At 42.7% G+C, this 18186-nt stretch overlaps 1 protein-coding gene across 1 annotated transcript in view; it reads left to right on the top strand.

Moving 5' to 3' along the window:
• SRD5A2 (steroid 5 alpha-reductase 2) overlaps positions 1 to 15909 on the top strand; it is a 143759-nt gene extending 127850 nt beyond the window's left edge. Inside the window, exon 5 of the mRNA XM_088474464.1 lies at positions 15796 to 15909. Coding sequence (XP_088330590.1) covers positions 15796 to 15862 — 67 coding nt within the window. The 3' untranslated portion in view covers positions 15863 to 15909. The remainder of the gene's footprint in view (positions 1 to 15795) is intronic.
• The last annotated feature ends 2277 nt before the right edge of the window (positions 15910 to 18186 follow it).

An 18186-nucleotide genomic window follows, 5' to 3' on the forward strand; every position in this document is an offset into this window, starting at 1 on the left:
GGAGAGGCCAAGAGAGGATGTTAAAGAGAGTAGTTTGGAGGCATGAGGAGATTGTGGACTGTCAATGGGGATATTGAAATCACCCATAATGATGGTGGAGATGTCTGAGGATAGAAAGTGAGGGAGCCAGGCAGAAAAGTGTTCCAGAAATTGTTGAGGTGGCCCATGTGGGCGATAGATAACAGCAACTCGCAGAGAGAAAGGGGTGAAAGTCCTGATAGAATGTATTTCAAATGATGTAAATGTGAGTGAAGGTACCTGTGGGAGAACTGTGTATGTGAAAGATTGGGAGAGTAATATTCCTACCCCACCCCCTTTACAATTACCAGGCCTGGAGGTGTGTGAGAAGTGTAGGGTACCATGTGAAAGTGCAGCAGGGGAGACAGTGTCTGATTGTGTAAGCCATGTTTCTGTTATTGCCAGAGGGTTGAGGTTGGTTGAAATAAAGAGGTCGTGGATGGATGTTAGCTTATTGTAGACAGAGCATGCATTCCATAAGACACATTTTAGTGACTTGGATGGTGAAGGGAGGCACACAATGATTCTGAGGTTAGCTGGATTTATAGTTCGTTGTGGGTGTGGAATGTGGGTTGGGCCTGGATTTGGTGATATTTCACCAGCTAATAGAAGCAGCAGGAGAGAGATATAAATATAATTGTTGGATTTGTCCAAAAGATTTTTATGGCGACAGGTTGTAAATGTTATTGTCAGTGTGTATAGATAAGTTAAAAGCTCATGTGTGTTCATAAGTGGTGAGTAGATTAATGAGGTAGCAATATGTACAGAAGGGTGAGCTGTAGGAAGAGTAAAGGATGTAGTAGCCTTAGAGATAATTCCATGAAGTGAGATTATAAAAAGAAGTTTTTGATACATTGTTTTTTTTTGAATTTGGAAAAAATTAAATTTTCTAAGTAATGGGTTTGAAATTACCTGGTCTTCGATGTTGTTCAATGTTTTTCAACTGTTATTTAACTGTTCAGAAAGCACACTTGATTTTAACCACTTAATGCATAACCACATCAAGCTGCTACCCTCAGCAAGCTGCCTTAAGACTGAATGTATAAGCTGCATATACACACAACGATTTTTTGACCGATAATCGTTAAACGATATCGTTAAACGATAATCGTTTGAAAAAATCGTTCACTTTCTGAGTCAAATGATGAACGATTATCGTTCATGCGCGTTCGCGTTTGTAGTTTGTAGTTCAGTCAGACTTGTCAACTGAATGATTTTCATTAAGGGAATATGCAAAAATCATTTGTAGTTCAGAAAAATCGTTCATTACACTTTAAAAAATCTGACAGATAATCTGACAGAAAATCGTTCAGAAAAATCGTTCAGAAAATCGTTGGTAACAAAATCATTGTGTGTGTATGCAGCTTAAGAAATAGTATGCCTGATAAAGACACTAGCTTACATCTGAGCCAATTGGTCAGCTGTTTGAAATGCAGATTGATCAGTGGACATATATTACACTACGTTTAAGTAAACAGGCAGTATGACACTATAAACTATGCTTCAGTGATCCCCATCCAAACACAGGTCATGACTATGGCTAGCAAGTCAAAAAAGATTCACAGACATTTAAACAATACCAATTACAAACTTGTACAAAATTAAACACATACTTTATATACACAGCTAATTTTGCATTAATGCAACTATAGATTAGGAGTTGTGGTTTGCAGGATGTCAAATAATATCACATACATTGCCTAGACAGCTGATGGTACATGGGGGATAATGCAGGCTCTGGCAGTTGTACTCAGCAAGGACAATCACATACATTGCCTAGACAGCTGATGGTGCATGAGGGTTAATGCAGGCTCTGGCAGTTGTACTCAGCAAGGACAATCACATACATTGCCTAGACAGCTGATGGTGCATGGGGGATAATGCAGGCTCTGGCAGTTGTACTCAGCAAGGACAATCACATACATTGCCTAGACAGCTGATGGTGCATGGGGGTTAATGCAGGCTCTGGCAGTTGTACTCAGCAAGGACAATCACATACATTGCCTAGACAGCTGATGGTGCGTGGGGGTTAAAGCAGGCTCTGGCAGTTGTACTCAGCAAGGACAATCACATACATTGCCTAGACAGCTGATGGTGCGTGGGGGTTAATGCAGGCTCTGGCAGTTGTACTCAGCAAGGACAATCACATACATTGCCTAGACAGCTGATGGTGCGTGGGGGTTAATGCAGGCACTGGCAGTTGTACTCAGCAAGGACAATCACATACCTGGGATGAAAAGAGACAGATGATAAGTCCATATTCAGTGAGATTCATGAGGTTCATGCAGAATAAATGTTATTTAACTGTTCAGAAAGCACACTTGATTTTAAGCACTTAGGGTCTGATTCAGACCCACTCGCGAGCGGCTGTCCGCTCGCAAGTGGGTCGATGGTCTGCACTGAGCATGCGCACGACGGAGGGAGCTCCGTCGTGCGCATGTGCCAGACGCGACGAGCGAAGGACTTTCCTTCGCTCGTTGTGTCTGATCAAAGGGGGCGTGCTGTCGATGTTGACTCACTGACGGGGGCGTTCCCAAGGGAACACCTACCGTCAGAAGCCGGCCCACTGACATCACTAGTGATGTCAGTGGGAGTGATTTTGGCTCTGATAGAGCCAAAATGACTCCGGACCCTGCGGTTGAAAACCTCAACCGCAGGCTCCGGCTCGCAGTGGCGATGGTCGCGATGGTCACGACCATCGCGGCCATCAAACTGCACGCTCGTATAGGCTGTGGGTGGTGACCCACAGCTATACGAGCGTCCAGGAGGACGCTCCATAATTATGGAGGGCGTCCCTCATTCAGAGCGTGCGCTCTGCTCAGAGCGTACGGCTCTGAATGAGGGCCTTAATGCATAACCACATCAAGCTGCTACCCTCAGCAAGCTGCCCTAAGACTGCATACGTACGACAAACGCAGCATAAGATGCAGATGCCCAGCACTACACAATGCCGCCCACTTCCCTTACTCAAAGCCCGAGTAGTTAGCAAGACAGCGGTAACATCGGTAACATCGAGAACCATCGGAACCATATGCACAATAGAGTTTGACCTGATCTTGTGCAGGATTTTAGTCACTTCCTGCATGCATCGAGTCGTCTCGCTACGTATACCGTCACACTGTCTTAATTATGCATGCCCCTATAATGGCGTCCCAACACATAGGCACGCCTGCGTTCGCCCGACCACCCCCCTGTCGCCACCCACAAACGGCACTTCCTGTCAATCAATATCGTAAGGGTCCGCATACACACTGCGTGTAGTTTGCGAAACCAGCTATATATACAGTATATATATATATATATACACACATATATATATGCCCGGTGGTTGGAATCCCGACAGAGGAGGAAATACTGATCGTCAAAGGTAAGTATATATTTCTACCCCCAACCCTAACCCTACTTTAGGGGTGCCTAACCCTAACCTTCCCCCCCAGTGCCTAACCCTAATCCCCCCTCTCAGTGCCTAAACCTAACCCCCCCTTCCCCGCTGCCTAAACCTAAGTCCCCCGGGGGGTGCCTAACGCTAACACCCCCTTCCCCTAGCCTAAACCTAACCTCCCGGGGTGATGCCTAACCCTAAGTCCCTCCCGGGAACCCTAAACCTAACCCTCCCCCCCGGTGCTATCTGCGCTCAGTGTCCCTTCGATCGGGATGCCGGGCATCGGGCTCCCGGCGTATGTCTAATGACAGGCGTCAGCATATCGATGCCAGCCTTTAGACCCTTCCCGGGATATGACAGTCAGGAAGCCGGCTGTCGGGATTAGATCCGCCCACTTCACGACTGCATACCATTATATATATGGGAAACAGTCGGGAAGCCGGTGGACGCAATGCCGACCGCCGGCTTCCCGACTGCTAAATCCCGGCAAGGGTTAAATGACAGGAGTCGAAATCGAGTTCAACGCCTGTCATTTACCTACACCGGGAGACCGGCGCCTGGCATCCCGATCGAAGGGATGCCGGGCGCGGACAGCCGCGCGGGGGGGAGGGTAGGTTTAGGGCTCCCAGGGGGGACTTAGGGTTAGGCACCCCCCCAGGAGGTTAGGTCAGGCTAGGGGAAGGGTGGGTTAGACACCCCCAGGGGGAGGTTAGGGTTAGGCACCCCCTGGGGGACTGAGGTTTAGGTGGCGGGGAAGGGGGGGTTATGTTTATGCACTTAGAGGGGGGATTAGGGTTAGGCAGTTGGGGGAGAGGTTATGGTTAGGCACCACTAAGGGAATGTTAGGGGGTAGAATAGATTAGTGTATACTTACCTTCCGACGTTCGGAATTTCCACCCGTGTCGGGCTGCCGCTGCCGGGATTTAAACCATAAATCATACCGAATCCATATTTGTGCCGGATTTGGGTTTGGTTCTAATTCGTCGTCTGGATTTGGATTTGCCAAACTGCGGTGACTGGCTTTGGATTTGGATATGGATTTTTTTACAAAAATTTACAAAAAAAGCTAAAATCACATAAATTGGTCTTTTTTTTCTTCCTAGAGTATTATTAACCTCAATAATTTCCAGTCAATTTAGAACACCTCACAGCTTATAATATTGTTTTCAACATTATTGGCCAAAGGTTGTAGTGAGCTGACTGGTTACCAAGCGACAGAGCAGCGGCGCAGCAGCACAGACACCACAATTTAAAGCACATCTATGACACATTGCCAAACAGCAGTGGCAGAAATGAAAAGTAGTGCACCCACCCAGTGGGGTACGGCCAGCAGAATCACAGTACTTGTTTACAAAGTGGGCTACGGCCCTAGGAGTCACATTGCACAATCTTATTCACATTACACTGCACATTGTGCCCCTGATTCACATTAGACCATAAAGTAGTGTCTCTTATTTATGTTACGACACACAGTAGTGCCCCTTTTACACAATGCCCACAGTAGTGACCCTTTTACACAATGCCCACAGTAGTGCCCTTTTACACAATGCCCACAGTAGTGACCCTTTTACACAAAGCCCACAGTAGTGACCCTTTTACACAATGCCCAAGGTAGTGACCCGTATACACAAAGCCCACAGTACTAATGCCCCTTATACAATGCCCACAGTAGTAGTGCCACTTATACAATGCCCACAGCAATAGTGTCCCTTACACAATGCCCCCAGCAGTGATGTCTCTTACACAATGTCCCCAGCAGTGGTGTCCCTTACACAATGCCCCCAGTAGTGGTGCCCCCATAAGCAGGCCCCCAATAGTATGTCCCCCAGTAGTATGCCCCCCATTAGCTGGCCCCCAGTAGTATGCCCCTACAGTAGTATGCCCCCATAAGCAGGCCCACAGTAGTCTGCCCCCCCGGTAGTATGCCCCCATAAGCAGGCCCCCAGTAGTATGCCCCCCCAGTGGTATGCCCCTATAAGCAGGCCCCCAATAGTATGCCCCCCATTAGCTGGTCCCCAGTAGTATGCTCCCCAGTAGTATGCCCCCATAAGCAGGCCCCCAGTAGTATGCCCACCAGTAGCAGGCCCCCCCGGTAGTATGCCCCCCCAGCAGCAGGCCCCCCCAGTAGTAGGCCCCCCAGTAGCAGGCCCCCTGTAGTATGCCCCCCCAGTAGTAGTCCCCTCCATTAGCAGGCCCCCATACACACATAACAAAAAAAACAACTTACCTGTATCCCCACTCCAGCCTCCGTCCGCTCTGCTGCCATGCGACGAGGAGGGAGCCGGAAGACGGAGCTCATGAGTGAGCTCCAGCCGGCTCCCTCCGTGCAGCAGCCAATGAGAGTCTGTGTAACTCTCATTGGCTGCTGTAACAAACACACAGCTGCCGCTGGCGGCTGTGTGTTAGTTCTGTGTAGGGCACACTGCTATCACAGCAGTCTGCCCTACACTCGAGGAGCCCTGATGTCGGATTCTCTAGTGAGAATCCGACACCAGGCGGCCGCCGTTCGGCCCCGAACGGGGATCCGAGTCAGGCGGGGAACACCCGAACAGGGTTCGGGTGGACTCGGATCCCCTATGTTCGGAGCAGTTCGGATCCGAACCGCTCATCTCTAATATATATATATATATATATATATATATATACTAAATCCGGGGCCCGCACTCTCATCACAAGTTTCATATACAAATGTTGGGGTGCAATCCTCAAACCAAGTACTGGTTAATTATATATCCAATTGTATTCCACAGTCTTTAGGAAATAACAGAGGGCACTCACCAGAGAAAAAGTTCACGCAATTTTAATACACACTGTCAAATATTTTGTCGACGTTTCAGTCCCTGATGGACTTTCTTCAAGACACTAGCCACTTCAAAAGCATCATCATTAAACAAGTGTTCACATCGCCAGACAGCATACATTAATGTGATAAATAACGTCTATTTGTACCCAAACCAATCAGCCTAAATACAACTCACCACCAAAATATGCTTACAAGCTTGATGCGGGACAGCCGTGAAACCGGAAGTCACCTGACGTAAACCGGATGTTATGTCACTCATCGCTAGGTAACCTAGCAACTGTTCCTACAACAGGAACTAGCGCACAACGCAGTGTAAATGGCACTCACTCCCTGCAGTTATGAGCGCAGAGACTCAAAAACGGAACGGCTTCACTGCTGCCGTTCGGTTATAGCACATCGAAGGACATAGATAATTTAACCAACGCAGTTATGTTATAAGAGAGGAGTGGGCGGAGCCACGTGTGACTGATAGACACCACACCCTCTATTTACATCATGTGGTACATCATACGCTGTCAGATTTACACAGGCATTCAGAACCTGACAGTCATATCACAGACGATCATAATGCTTTATAGATGTCATGCAGTATCAATATAGACTGATTAACTACCACCTCAGCAGTATCGCCAAATTGATTTGGGTACAAATAAATCAAATACCAAAAAAACAACAATATATCAGACATTAACAAAACATCAATACACCAATGATTATAGACATGCTGAAGTTTATTTCAAGATAGATGACCCCTAATATTTAGCTATCATATTTATTTCAAGAATATATTTAGGGGATTCGATTCGTTAAGACCTCTCGGGGTCAAGGTTCCCAGCTTGTTAATCCACCAGCTCTCAAGCTTCCTTAGTTTTAGAGCCCTATCTCCACCCTTAGCCAGGGGGGGCACCCAATCAATTAATCGACATTTCAATGTAGCAACTTGGTGACCAAATTTCATAAAATGTATGGCGACAGGTTTATCCGAGATGCCAGTATTTAATGCTTGTCGAATCGATAGTCTGTGGTTCGCCATTCTTTCGCGAAAGCATCTAGTGGTCATTCCTACGTAGCACAAGCCACAAGGGCAAGTGAGCACATATATGACATGATCCATTGTGCATAAAAGTTTATATTTAATCCACAACCTTCGTCCTGTCAGAGGATGTGGAAAATATGGGCCTGTTTGCATAGTACCACATGTAACGCATCCTGTGCATTTGAAACATCCGGGTTTCTGACTATGCAGCCATGTTTGTGAAGTGTCTGGTGTTGGCCTCGCCAATGGTCTTAAGAGCATCTGCTTTAGGTTAGGTCCCCACCTATAAGCCATTAGTGGTGGGGCCTTACCAATATTTTTCAAAGCAGGATCCGTTGATAATATCGGCCAGTATTTTTTAATACTTTTTCTAACTAAGTTAGATTTAGTATCATATGTACTTACATAGACCATACGTGAATCACTCTTTGATATTCCAGGTACGTTTTTACCATAATTATAGCGTGCTCTGGCAGTTTTGAGGCACCTCTGAATTGTCTTTTTATTATATCCGCGTTCTAGAAACCTTGATGTCATCTCAATTAACTGCTGCTCCGTATTGTTGCTGTCAGTATTGTTCCTAAGTACTCGGAGGAACTGTGAAATAGGAAGACTATTTTTCAAATGAGTAGGGTGAAAGCTGGAAGCCTGTAGAAATGTGTTTCGGTCCGTTTCTTTTTTATAAAGAGTGGTGCCGACCCTTGCTCCATCCTTGTAGATCGTTAAATCGAGAAAATTGATTTTATTATTATCGATCTGATATGTGAAACGAACAGGATTATCAAGACTATTCAGATGGGTCATCATATCAAGAAAACTTTCCCGTGTGCCGCTCCAAATCAGGAAAATATCGTCTATAAACCGTTTAAAAAATGTAATTTGCGTCCGGTACGGTGGGTATATATATCTAGTCTCGTATTCGGTCATATAGATGTTTGCATACGCCGGTGCGAGACTAGATCCCATTGCCGTCCCGGAGCGCTGTAGGTAATAATCCTTTCCATAAACAAAGAAATTACTACCTAATACTACTTCTGTCATCTCTAGCAAAAATTCAATCGGAGGATGATTCATCACATTCCCTATTACGTTAACCCCAGTTAATGTGTTACGCAGGGCTCGGAGTCCATCTGTATGGGGGATTATGGTATATAATGAGCACACATCCATTGTAACCAGAAAGCTATCAATGGAGAGCTCACCAACTTCATTCAATTTTTCTATGAAATCCCCTGTATCTCTGATGTAACTCGAACTTTTTACGACATAGGGTTGCAATATACTATCAATAAAGATTGCTAAGGGTTGCAACAAGGAACCCCTTGCAGAGATTATAGGTCTCCCAGGCGGATGTAAGGGGTCCTTGTGGATCTTGGGTAGTGTATATATAATAGGTGTTACAGGATGCTCAACCTTTAAATATTCTGCTACCTCCTTATCCAACCAATTGTTAAACAATCCCCTATGAATCAAATCATCAACATGTTTTTTCAATTTATCAGTAGGATTTTGGTACAGCTTTGTATAGGTGTTTGTGTCCGCCAACTGTCTCATGATTTCCTTATCGTAATCCAGCCAATCCTGGATCACGATAGCACCTCCCTTATCGGCAGGTCTAAAGACGAGGTTCAAATTATCTCTGAAGGAATTTAGAGCCCTCCTTTCTTCCCTTGTAAGATTATCAAATATTCTGGGGCCTATTTCATTCGAAATATCAGAGTCAGTCAACCTAAGGAATGTTTTAAGGCTCGCGTTATGCGATGGAGGATCAAAAGAAGAAGATTTCTTCAATTTGACCCTATCACCCATTTCATCAGATGGTGTTGGAAAATATTCCCTTAAACGTACCTTTCGTCCAAATTTATAATGGTCGACACTCCATTTGAAATTATTATGTTTGTATGTGGGTACAAAGGAAAATCCTTTGGATAACAATCTCATTTCAGTTGTAGATAAGGGAGTGCTAGATAAGTTAAATATTAGATCTAGCGATGAGTGACGTAACATCCGGTTTACGTCAGGTGACTTCCGGTTTCACGGCTGTCCCGCATCAAGCTTGTAAGCATATTCTGGTGGTGAGTTGTATTTAGGCTGATTGGTTTGGGTACAAATAGACGTTATTTATCACATTTATGTATGCTGTCTGGCGATGTGAACACTTGTTTAATGATGATGCTTTTGAAGTGGCTAGTGTCTTGAAGAAAGTCCATCAGGGACTGAAACGTCGACAAAATATTTGACAGTGTGGATTAAAATAGCGTGAACTTTTTCTCTGGTGAGCGCCCTCTGTTATTTCCTAAAGACTGTGGAATACAATTGGATATATAATTAACCAGTACTTGGTTTGAGGATTGCACCCCAACATTTGTATATGAAATCTGTGATGAGAGTGCGGGCCCCGGATTTAGTCTATAAGCTGGAATCAATCGACTGGGATCTTTGATATGCTTTTGCCTGACACCCATCTTGGAATTAGTTGAATTATTGTTTTCTTTACATCTCTGGATATTTTACATATGTGTTTATTAAAATATTCTTTTTATTATATGTGATGTCTATATCAGTATATTTTTGTATATATACATAGTATGTGCTGTTGTTTCCCGTAGTGTCGCTCCATTTGAGATTAAATCTGTGCATTGGTTAAAAGCTGTTGTATATGATGTCTCAAGGGTCTTCCAATTTTTTGGATGATGAATTACTAGCACAGGCAGAATGTGGAACTTTGTCCCTCACAGATGATGATGCGGATAAATTTCTCTTCAATCAATTTGAATTTCAGGGTTTGCCTGCCGAAACCCCAGTGGATCTTTATTATCGTTTATTACAATACAAACGTAGAGAAATAGATCTCGAATTGCATGGGCAGTTTTTGTCCGAATATTTTCGCACTAAACAAATCCCAAGAGGATTTAGGGTGAATAATGTACCCACCATCAGCCGCAATAATCCAATCTTTTGCAGCCGATGGTGTGCAGTGCTTAATAAATGTTCCCTAGACCTCATATTACTTGTGGTAGAGGAAGTGGGATCAGAATTGAAAAAATCAAGAGATGATATCAGTCAGTTTAAGGGAGCTCATGAACCTACATTATTAAATGACAAATCTGATAAATGGTTTGAGAAACTTGCATCCCAGGTTGAGTCCTACAAAAAGGAATTAATGGCCTTTAAAAGAAAAAAATTGGCCACTGTGAACAGTGATTATAAAAATCACACTGTGTACAGATGGCTCTTGGGTGAACAGATTTCAAGGAAACCACAGAGGTTCACTAAATCTAATAAACATACTAGCTTCCCTACAGACGATACTGTTTCATCAATATCTACCTCAGACACTGATAACCCTGAAAACAGACCACCTAGTGGTTTTTTAGGTGCCCCGAATACAAGAAGTTACACCAGAGGCACAGAAAACATACGCGGCGGGGGGGTTATAAGAAGAAGGAACAGAAGGAGGAGGAATTAGATCTAATATTTAACTTATCTAGCACTCCCTTATCTACAACTGAAATGAGATTGTTATCCAAAGGATTTACCTTTGTACCCACATACAAACATAATAATTTCAAATGGAGTGTTGACCATTATAAATTTGGACGAAAGGTACGTTTAAGGGAATATTTTCCAACACCATCTGATGAAATGGGTGATAGGGTCAAATTGAAGAAATCTTCTTCTTTTGATCCTCCATCGCATAACGCGAGCCTTAAAACATTCCTTAGGTTGACTGACTCTGATATTTCGAATGAAATAGGCCCCAGAATATTTGATAATCTTACAAGGGAAGAAAGGAGGGCTCTAAATTCCTTCAGAGATAATTTGAACCTCGTCTTTAGACCTGCCGATAAGGGAGGTGCTATCGTGATCCAGGATTGGCTGGATTACGATAAGGAAATCATGAGACAGTTGGCGGACACAAACACCTATACAAAGCTGTACCAAAATCCTACTGATAAATTGAAAAAACATGTTGATGATTTGATTCATAGGGGATTGTTTAACAATTGGTTGGATAAGGAGGTAGCAGAATATTTAAAGGTTGAGCATCCTGTAACACCTATTATATATACACTACCCAAGATCCACAAGGACCCCTTACATCCGCCTGGGAGACCTATAATCTCTGCAAGGGGTTCCTTGTTGCAACCCTTAGCAATCTTTATTGATAGTATATTGCAACCCTATGTCGTAAAAAGTTCGAGTTACATCAGAGATACAGGGGATTTCATAGAAAAATTGAATAAAGTTGGTGAGCTCTCCATTGATAGCTTTCTGGTTACAATGGATGTGTGCTCATTATATACCATAATCCCCCATACAGATGGACTCCGAGCCCTGCGTAACACATTAACTGGGGTTAACGTAATAGGGAATGTGATGAATCATCCTCTGATTGAATTTTTGCTAGAGATGACAGAAGTAGTATTAGGTAGTAATTTCTTTGTTTATGGAAAGGATTATTACCTACAGCGCTCCGGGACGGCAATGGGATCTAGTCTCGCACCGGCGTATGCAAACATCTATATGACCGAATACGAGACTAGATATATATACCCACCGTACCGGACGCTAATTACATTTTTTAAACGGTTTATAGACGATATTTTCCTGATTTGGAGCGGCACACGGGAAAGTTTTCTTGATATGATGACCCATCTGAATAGTCTTGATAATCCTGTTCGTTTCACATATCAGATCGATAATAATAAAATCAATTTTCTCGATTTAACGATCTACAAGGATGGAGCAAGGGTCGGCACCACTCTTTATAAAAAAGAAACGGACCGAAACACATTTCTACAGGCTTCCAGCTTTCACCCTACTCATTTGAAAAATAGTCTTCCTATTTCACAGTTCCTCCGAGTACTTAGGAAAAATACTGACAGCAACAATACGGAGCAGCAGTTAATTGAGATGACATCAAGGTTTCTAGAACGCGGATATAATAAAAAGACAATTCAGAGGTGCCTCAAAACTGCCAGAGCACGCTATAAATATGGTAAAAACTTACCTGGAATATCAAAGAGTGATTCACGTATGGTCTATGTAAGTACATATGATACTAAATCTAACTTAGTTAGAAAAAGTATTAAAAAATACTGGCCGATATTATCAACGGATCCTGCTTTGAAAAATATTGGTAAGGCCCCACCACTAATGGCTTATAGGCAGGGACCTAACCTAAAGCAGATGCTCTTAAGACCATTGGCGAGGCCAACACCAGACACTTCACAAACATGGCTGCATAGTCAGAAACCCGGATGTTTCAAATGCACAGGATGCGTTACATGTGGTACTATGCAAACAGGCCCATATTTTCCACATCCTCTGACAGGACGAAGGTTGTGGATTAAATATAAACTTTTATGCACAATGGATCATGTCATATATGTGCTCACTTGCCCTTGTGGCTTGTGCTACGTAGGAATGACCACTAGATGCTTTCGCGAAAGAATGGCGAACCACAGACTATCGATTCGACAAGCATTAAATACTGGCATCTCGGATAAACCTGTCGCCATACATTTTATGAAATTTGGTCACCAAGTTGCTACATTGAAATGTCGATTAATTGATTGGGTGCCCCCCCTGGCTAGGGGTGGAGATAGGGCTCTAAAACTAAGGAAGCTTGAGAGCTGGTGGATTAACAAGCTGGGAACCTTGACCCCGAGAGGTCTTAACGAATCGAATCCCCTAAATATATTCTTGAAATAAATATGATAGCTAAATATTAGGGGTCATCTATCTTGAAATAAACTTCAGCATGTCTATAATCATTGGTGTATTGATGTTTTGTTAATGTCTGATATATTGTTGTTTTTTTGGTATTTGATTTATTTGTACCCAAATCAATTTGGCGATACTGCTGAGGTGGTAGTTAATCAGTCTATATTGATACTGCATGACATCTATAAAGCATTATGATCGTCTGTGATATGACTGTCAGGTTCTGAATGCCTGTGTAAATCTGACAGCGTATGATGTACCACATGATGTAAATAGAGGGTGTGGTGTCTATCAGTCACACGTGGCTCCGCCCACTCCTCTCTTATAACATAACTGCGTTGGTTAAATTATCTATGTCCTTCGATGTGCTATAACCGAACGGCAGCAGTGAAGCCGTTCCGTTTTTGAGTCTCTGCGCTCATAACTGCAGGGAGTGAGTGCCATTTACACTCGCGTTGTGCGCTAGTTCCTGTTGTAGGAACAGTTGCTAGGTTACCTAGCGATGAGTGACGTAACATCCGGTTTACGTCAGGTGACTTCCGGTTTCACGGCTGTCCCGCATCAAGCTTGTAAGCATATTCTGGTGGTGAGTTGTATTTAGGCTGATTGGTTTGGGTACAAATAGACGTTATTTATCACATTTATGTATGCTGTCTGGCGATGTGAACACTTGTTTAATGATGATGCTTTTGAAGTGGCTAGTGTCTTGAAGAAAGTCCATCAGGGACTGAAACGTCGACAAAATATTTGACAGTGTGGATTAAAATAGCGTGAACTTTTTCTCTGGTGAGTGCCCTCTGTTATTTCCTAAAGACTGTGGAATACAATTGTATATATATATATATATATATATATATATATATATATAATATATAGTAGTTAGAATAGAAGACACTCAAAAGGGACGTTAAAATAAAACTTATCTCACGGAAAATAGAGTTTGGCCCAGGACATTACGTCATAGTTAATTAGAGGTTCAGCAAGATCCCACAATACTAAATAACTTACAGTCAGGTGCATAAATATTGGGACATTGAGTGAATTTTCATATTTTGGCCTCTATTCACCACCACAATGGCTTTGAAATGAAACAAACAAGATGTGCTTTAACTGCAGACTTTCAGATTTAATTTGAGGGTAATTACATCCAAATCAGGTGAATGGTGTAGGAATTACAACGGTTTCTATATGTGCCTCCCACTTTTTAAGGGGCCAAAAGTAATGGGACAAACTAAACAATCCTAAATCTAACTTTCACTTTTTAATACTTTGTTGCAAATCCTTTGCAGGCAATTACAGCCTGAAGTCTGGAGCGCATAGACATCACCAGACGCTGGGTTTCATCTCTGGTGATGCTCTGCCAGGCCTCTACTGCAAATGTCTTCAGTTCCTGCTTGTTCTTGGGGCATTTTCCCTTCAGTTTTGTCTTCATCAAGTGAAATGCATGCTCAATTGGATTCAGGTCAGGGGATTGACTTGGTCATTGCATAACATTCCACTTTTTAGCCTTAAAAAACTCTTTGGTTGCATTTGCAGTATGCTTCGGGTCATTGTCCACCTGCACTGTGAAGCGCCGTCCAATGAGTTCTGAAGCATTTGACTGAATATGAGCATATAATATTGCCCGAAACACTTCAGAATTCATTCTGCTGCTTTTGTCAGCAGTCACATCATCAATAAATACAAGGGAACCAGTTCCATTGACAGCCATACATGCCCACGCCATGACACTACCACCACCATGCTTCACTGATGAGGTGGTATGTTTTGGATCATGAGCAGTTCCTTTCCTTCTCCATTCTCTTCCCATCACTCTGGTACAAGTTGATCTTTATCTCATCTGTCCATAGGATGTTGTTCCAGAACTGTAATGGCTTTTTTAGATGTTGTTTGGCAAACTCTAATCTGGTCTTCCTGTTTTTGTGGCTCACCAATGGTTTGCATCTTGTGGTGAACCCTCTATATTCACTCTTGTGAAGTCTTCTCTTGATTGTTGACTTTGACACATATACACCTACCTCCTGGAGAGTGTTCTTGATTTGGCCAACTGTTGTGAAGGGGTTTTTCTTCACCAGGAATTAATTCTTCTGTCATCCACCACAGTTGTTTTCCGTGGTCTTCCGGGACTTTTGGTGTTGCTGAGCTCTACGGTGCGTTCTTTCTTTTTAAGAATGTTCCAAACAGTTGATTTGGCCACACCTAATGCTTTCGCTATCTCTCTGATGGGTTTGTTTTGATTTTTCAGCCTAATGATGGCTTGCTTCACTGATAGTGACAGCTTTTTGGATCTCATATTGAGAATCGACAGCAACTGATTCCAAATACAAATGTCACACCTAGAATCAACTCCAGACCTTTTACCTGCTTAATTGATAATGAAATAACGAGGGAATAGCCCACACCTGTCCATGAAATAGCTTTTGAGTTGATAGTCCCATTACTTTTGGCCCATTAAAAAGTGTGAGGCACATATAGAAACCGTTGTAATTTCTACACCGTTCACCTGATTTGGATGTAATTACCCTCAAATTAAATCTGAAAGTCTGCAGTTAAAGGACATCTTGTTTATTTCATTTCAAAGCCATTGTGGTGGTGAATAGAGGCCAAAATATGAAAATTCAGTCAATGTCCCAATATTTATGCACCTGACTGTATGTAGCGGGTGCACTGGCATCATCGCAACTGTAATGACTATGGTTGCATCATGTATACACTCAATATCGAAATCTTATGAGGCTGCTACAACACATGAGTTTTTAGTTGTTGTTTTTTTTGGATAAACAAATGTATGTATAGGAATTAATTTTATTAATTTTGTTTCCCCAGGTTTTATCTTCAAGAGTTTAAAGACTATCCCAAAGAACGGAGAGCTTTGATTCCTTTCATTTTCTAACTCTGTGAATATTTTACATATGCACCAAAATAAATCATTTAACTGCACATATTGTTTGTAATACTTGTTTTATTTTTGTTTCACCAAAAATTTCAAAATGTTTCTTTAAGTATGTGATTCTCATGCAAGAACTCACTTTGTTTTGATATAGCACAGATAATTAACGTACTGTATTGCATTTGTATTCCAAACTCTGCCCCCTAGTGTTCATTCAGAAGAAGGCACAAGTAGGAGAAATGTAAACGAAAAAAAAACTGACAGTTGGAACTTTAGATTGTTTCCAAATCCTAATTTTTTTTTTAATTTTTGCCCTGAAATTTGGCATGTGGCACCGAGCGAAAGTTCTACATGTCCATGGCAAATTTTAGCTCGGTAATCCCTATAGCTTTTGAGGTGTAGCCCCTTAAACACCATGCCCCCCCTCCAGAATTCTCTATGGAGATTTTCGTTTTTTTTTTCAATTCAGCCCTAATATACGACTGTGCCCTTATAATATATATATCCAATAGTAGAGGCAGCACTCAGATGACTTTGTAAATAAATGACCAGAACTTGTATTTTGTGGTCTGTCTCAGGATGTGCCATGGGGTCAGCTGTGGCCCTCTTTTGCAAATAGCTACATGTTCAGTGTAGAAAAACAACTATATTACTCTGACCCTAATATATCAAAACATTTGTTTCTTTACTGTCGTTATATTGACGATTTGTATATTTTGTGGTCGGGGCCTGAACATGTATTATCTGATTTGTTTACTGATGTATTATCTGATTTGTTTACTTATCATAACTCATTGCAGCATCCTATTTACATTTATTATTGACAAGGAAATTATAAATATTTTAGATGTGACAATCGGGTTTAGAAATGGTTCCCTAGTTACTTCATTGTTTACCAAGAGTACCGACCGCAACAATGTGTTAAACTTTAGGCGTTGTCATCCCAGATGACTTAACCAAGGTTTGTCGTACTAGGAAGTTTTGCGGGTACGTCGGATTACCAGTGATGATAATGAAGTTAAGATCCAGCTGGATAAGATGGTTGAAAAATTTCAACATAGAGGTTATCCGTTAGAATTTCTGCTAGCACAGAGAGATAAAGTACTTCAGTCACATAGAGAACAGAACCTTATTCCCAGGAAGACGAAAGAAAAAAGGAAAATGATTCCTTGGGTTAATCACATTAATACATCCAGTGAGATGTTAGAAAATGTACCAATCAACATTGGCCAATTGCCTCTAGTGACCCCAATCTCAGAAGATTACAACAGTCCTGTATCATGCTGTGGAATCAGTATGAATTACTGCCGGACCTAAGGCGGGCAGATGAAATACCGACGCTGGAAGGCCGGCACATGAAGATCCTGAAAGAGGTAAGTAAGACCCCTAACCCTCCCCTCTCCCCCTCCCTTAGGGGTGCCTAACCCTAACCTCCCCCAGGGGTGCCTAAACCAAACCCCTCCTCCCTGCACCCTAAACCTAACCCTCCCGATGGGGTGCCTAAACCTAACCTCCCCCCAGGTGTGCCTGACACTAACCCCCCTTCCCCTAGCCTGACCCTAACCCTAAGTACCCTTCGGGAGACCCTAAACCTAACCCTCCCCATCACAAGGCTATCAACTCTCAACGCCTGGCTTACCTATGTTCGGTATGCCAGGCATCGGGATTTTGGCGCAGGGCTAATGATAGGCGTCTGTATTTAGATGCCTATCATTAGTCCCATGCCGGGATTTCACGGTCGGGAAGCTGGCGGTCGGCATTTCGACCGTCGGCTTCCAACATCTCCATGCCGTGGTACAGATGGGGGAAAAATCTTAGGGACCATTAGTCAAAACTGATGTAACTGAAAAGAATATGACACAGGTATTTTGAATACTAACAAAAAAGGTTTCTTTAAGTGCCTGATTTGCACTACATGCAATTATATAGTTAATGGTAGTTCGTTCAGACATACACTGACTGATAAATCTATTTCCATAAAGTTCTTTCTCACTTTCAACTCCAAATTTGTAGTCTATATGATTGCCTGCCCTTGTAGCAGGAATTATATAGGAAAGATGGAGCAAAGTTTTAAAGAGAGAGCAGCGCTTCATCGCAGCGAGATTAGGATGGCTCTCTCCAAAAATCAGAGTGATCAACCTGTTGCTAGACATTTTCTAGAGGCCAAGCATAGCTTGGCTTCTTTAAGATATCTTATAATTGATAATGTGCCAGCTTGGGTTAGAAGGGGAGATAGGCAGGCATGCCAAGAGCTACATCAGGCTCGGGTGCAGAGTGTGCTGGACTGCTGTAATGAAAGAGGGAGGCAGGGGCGAAACCGGCCTGGC

This window comes from Taudactylus pleione, unplaced genomic scaffold (genome assembly GCF_031769625.1).
Source record: "Taudactylus pleione unplaced genomic scaffold, aTauple2 ptg000154l, whole genome shotgun sequence".
In the NCBI taxonomy this organism is placed as follows: Eukaryota; Metazoa; Chordata; class Amphibia; order Anura; family Myobatrachidae; genus Taudactylus; species Taudactylus pleione.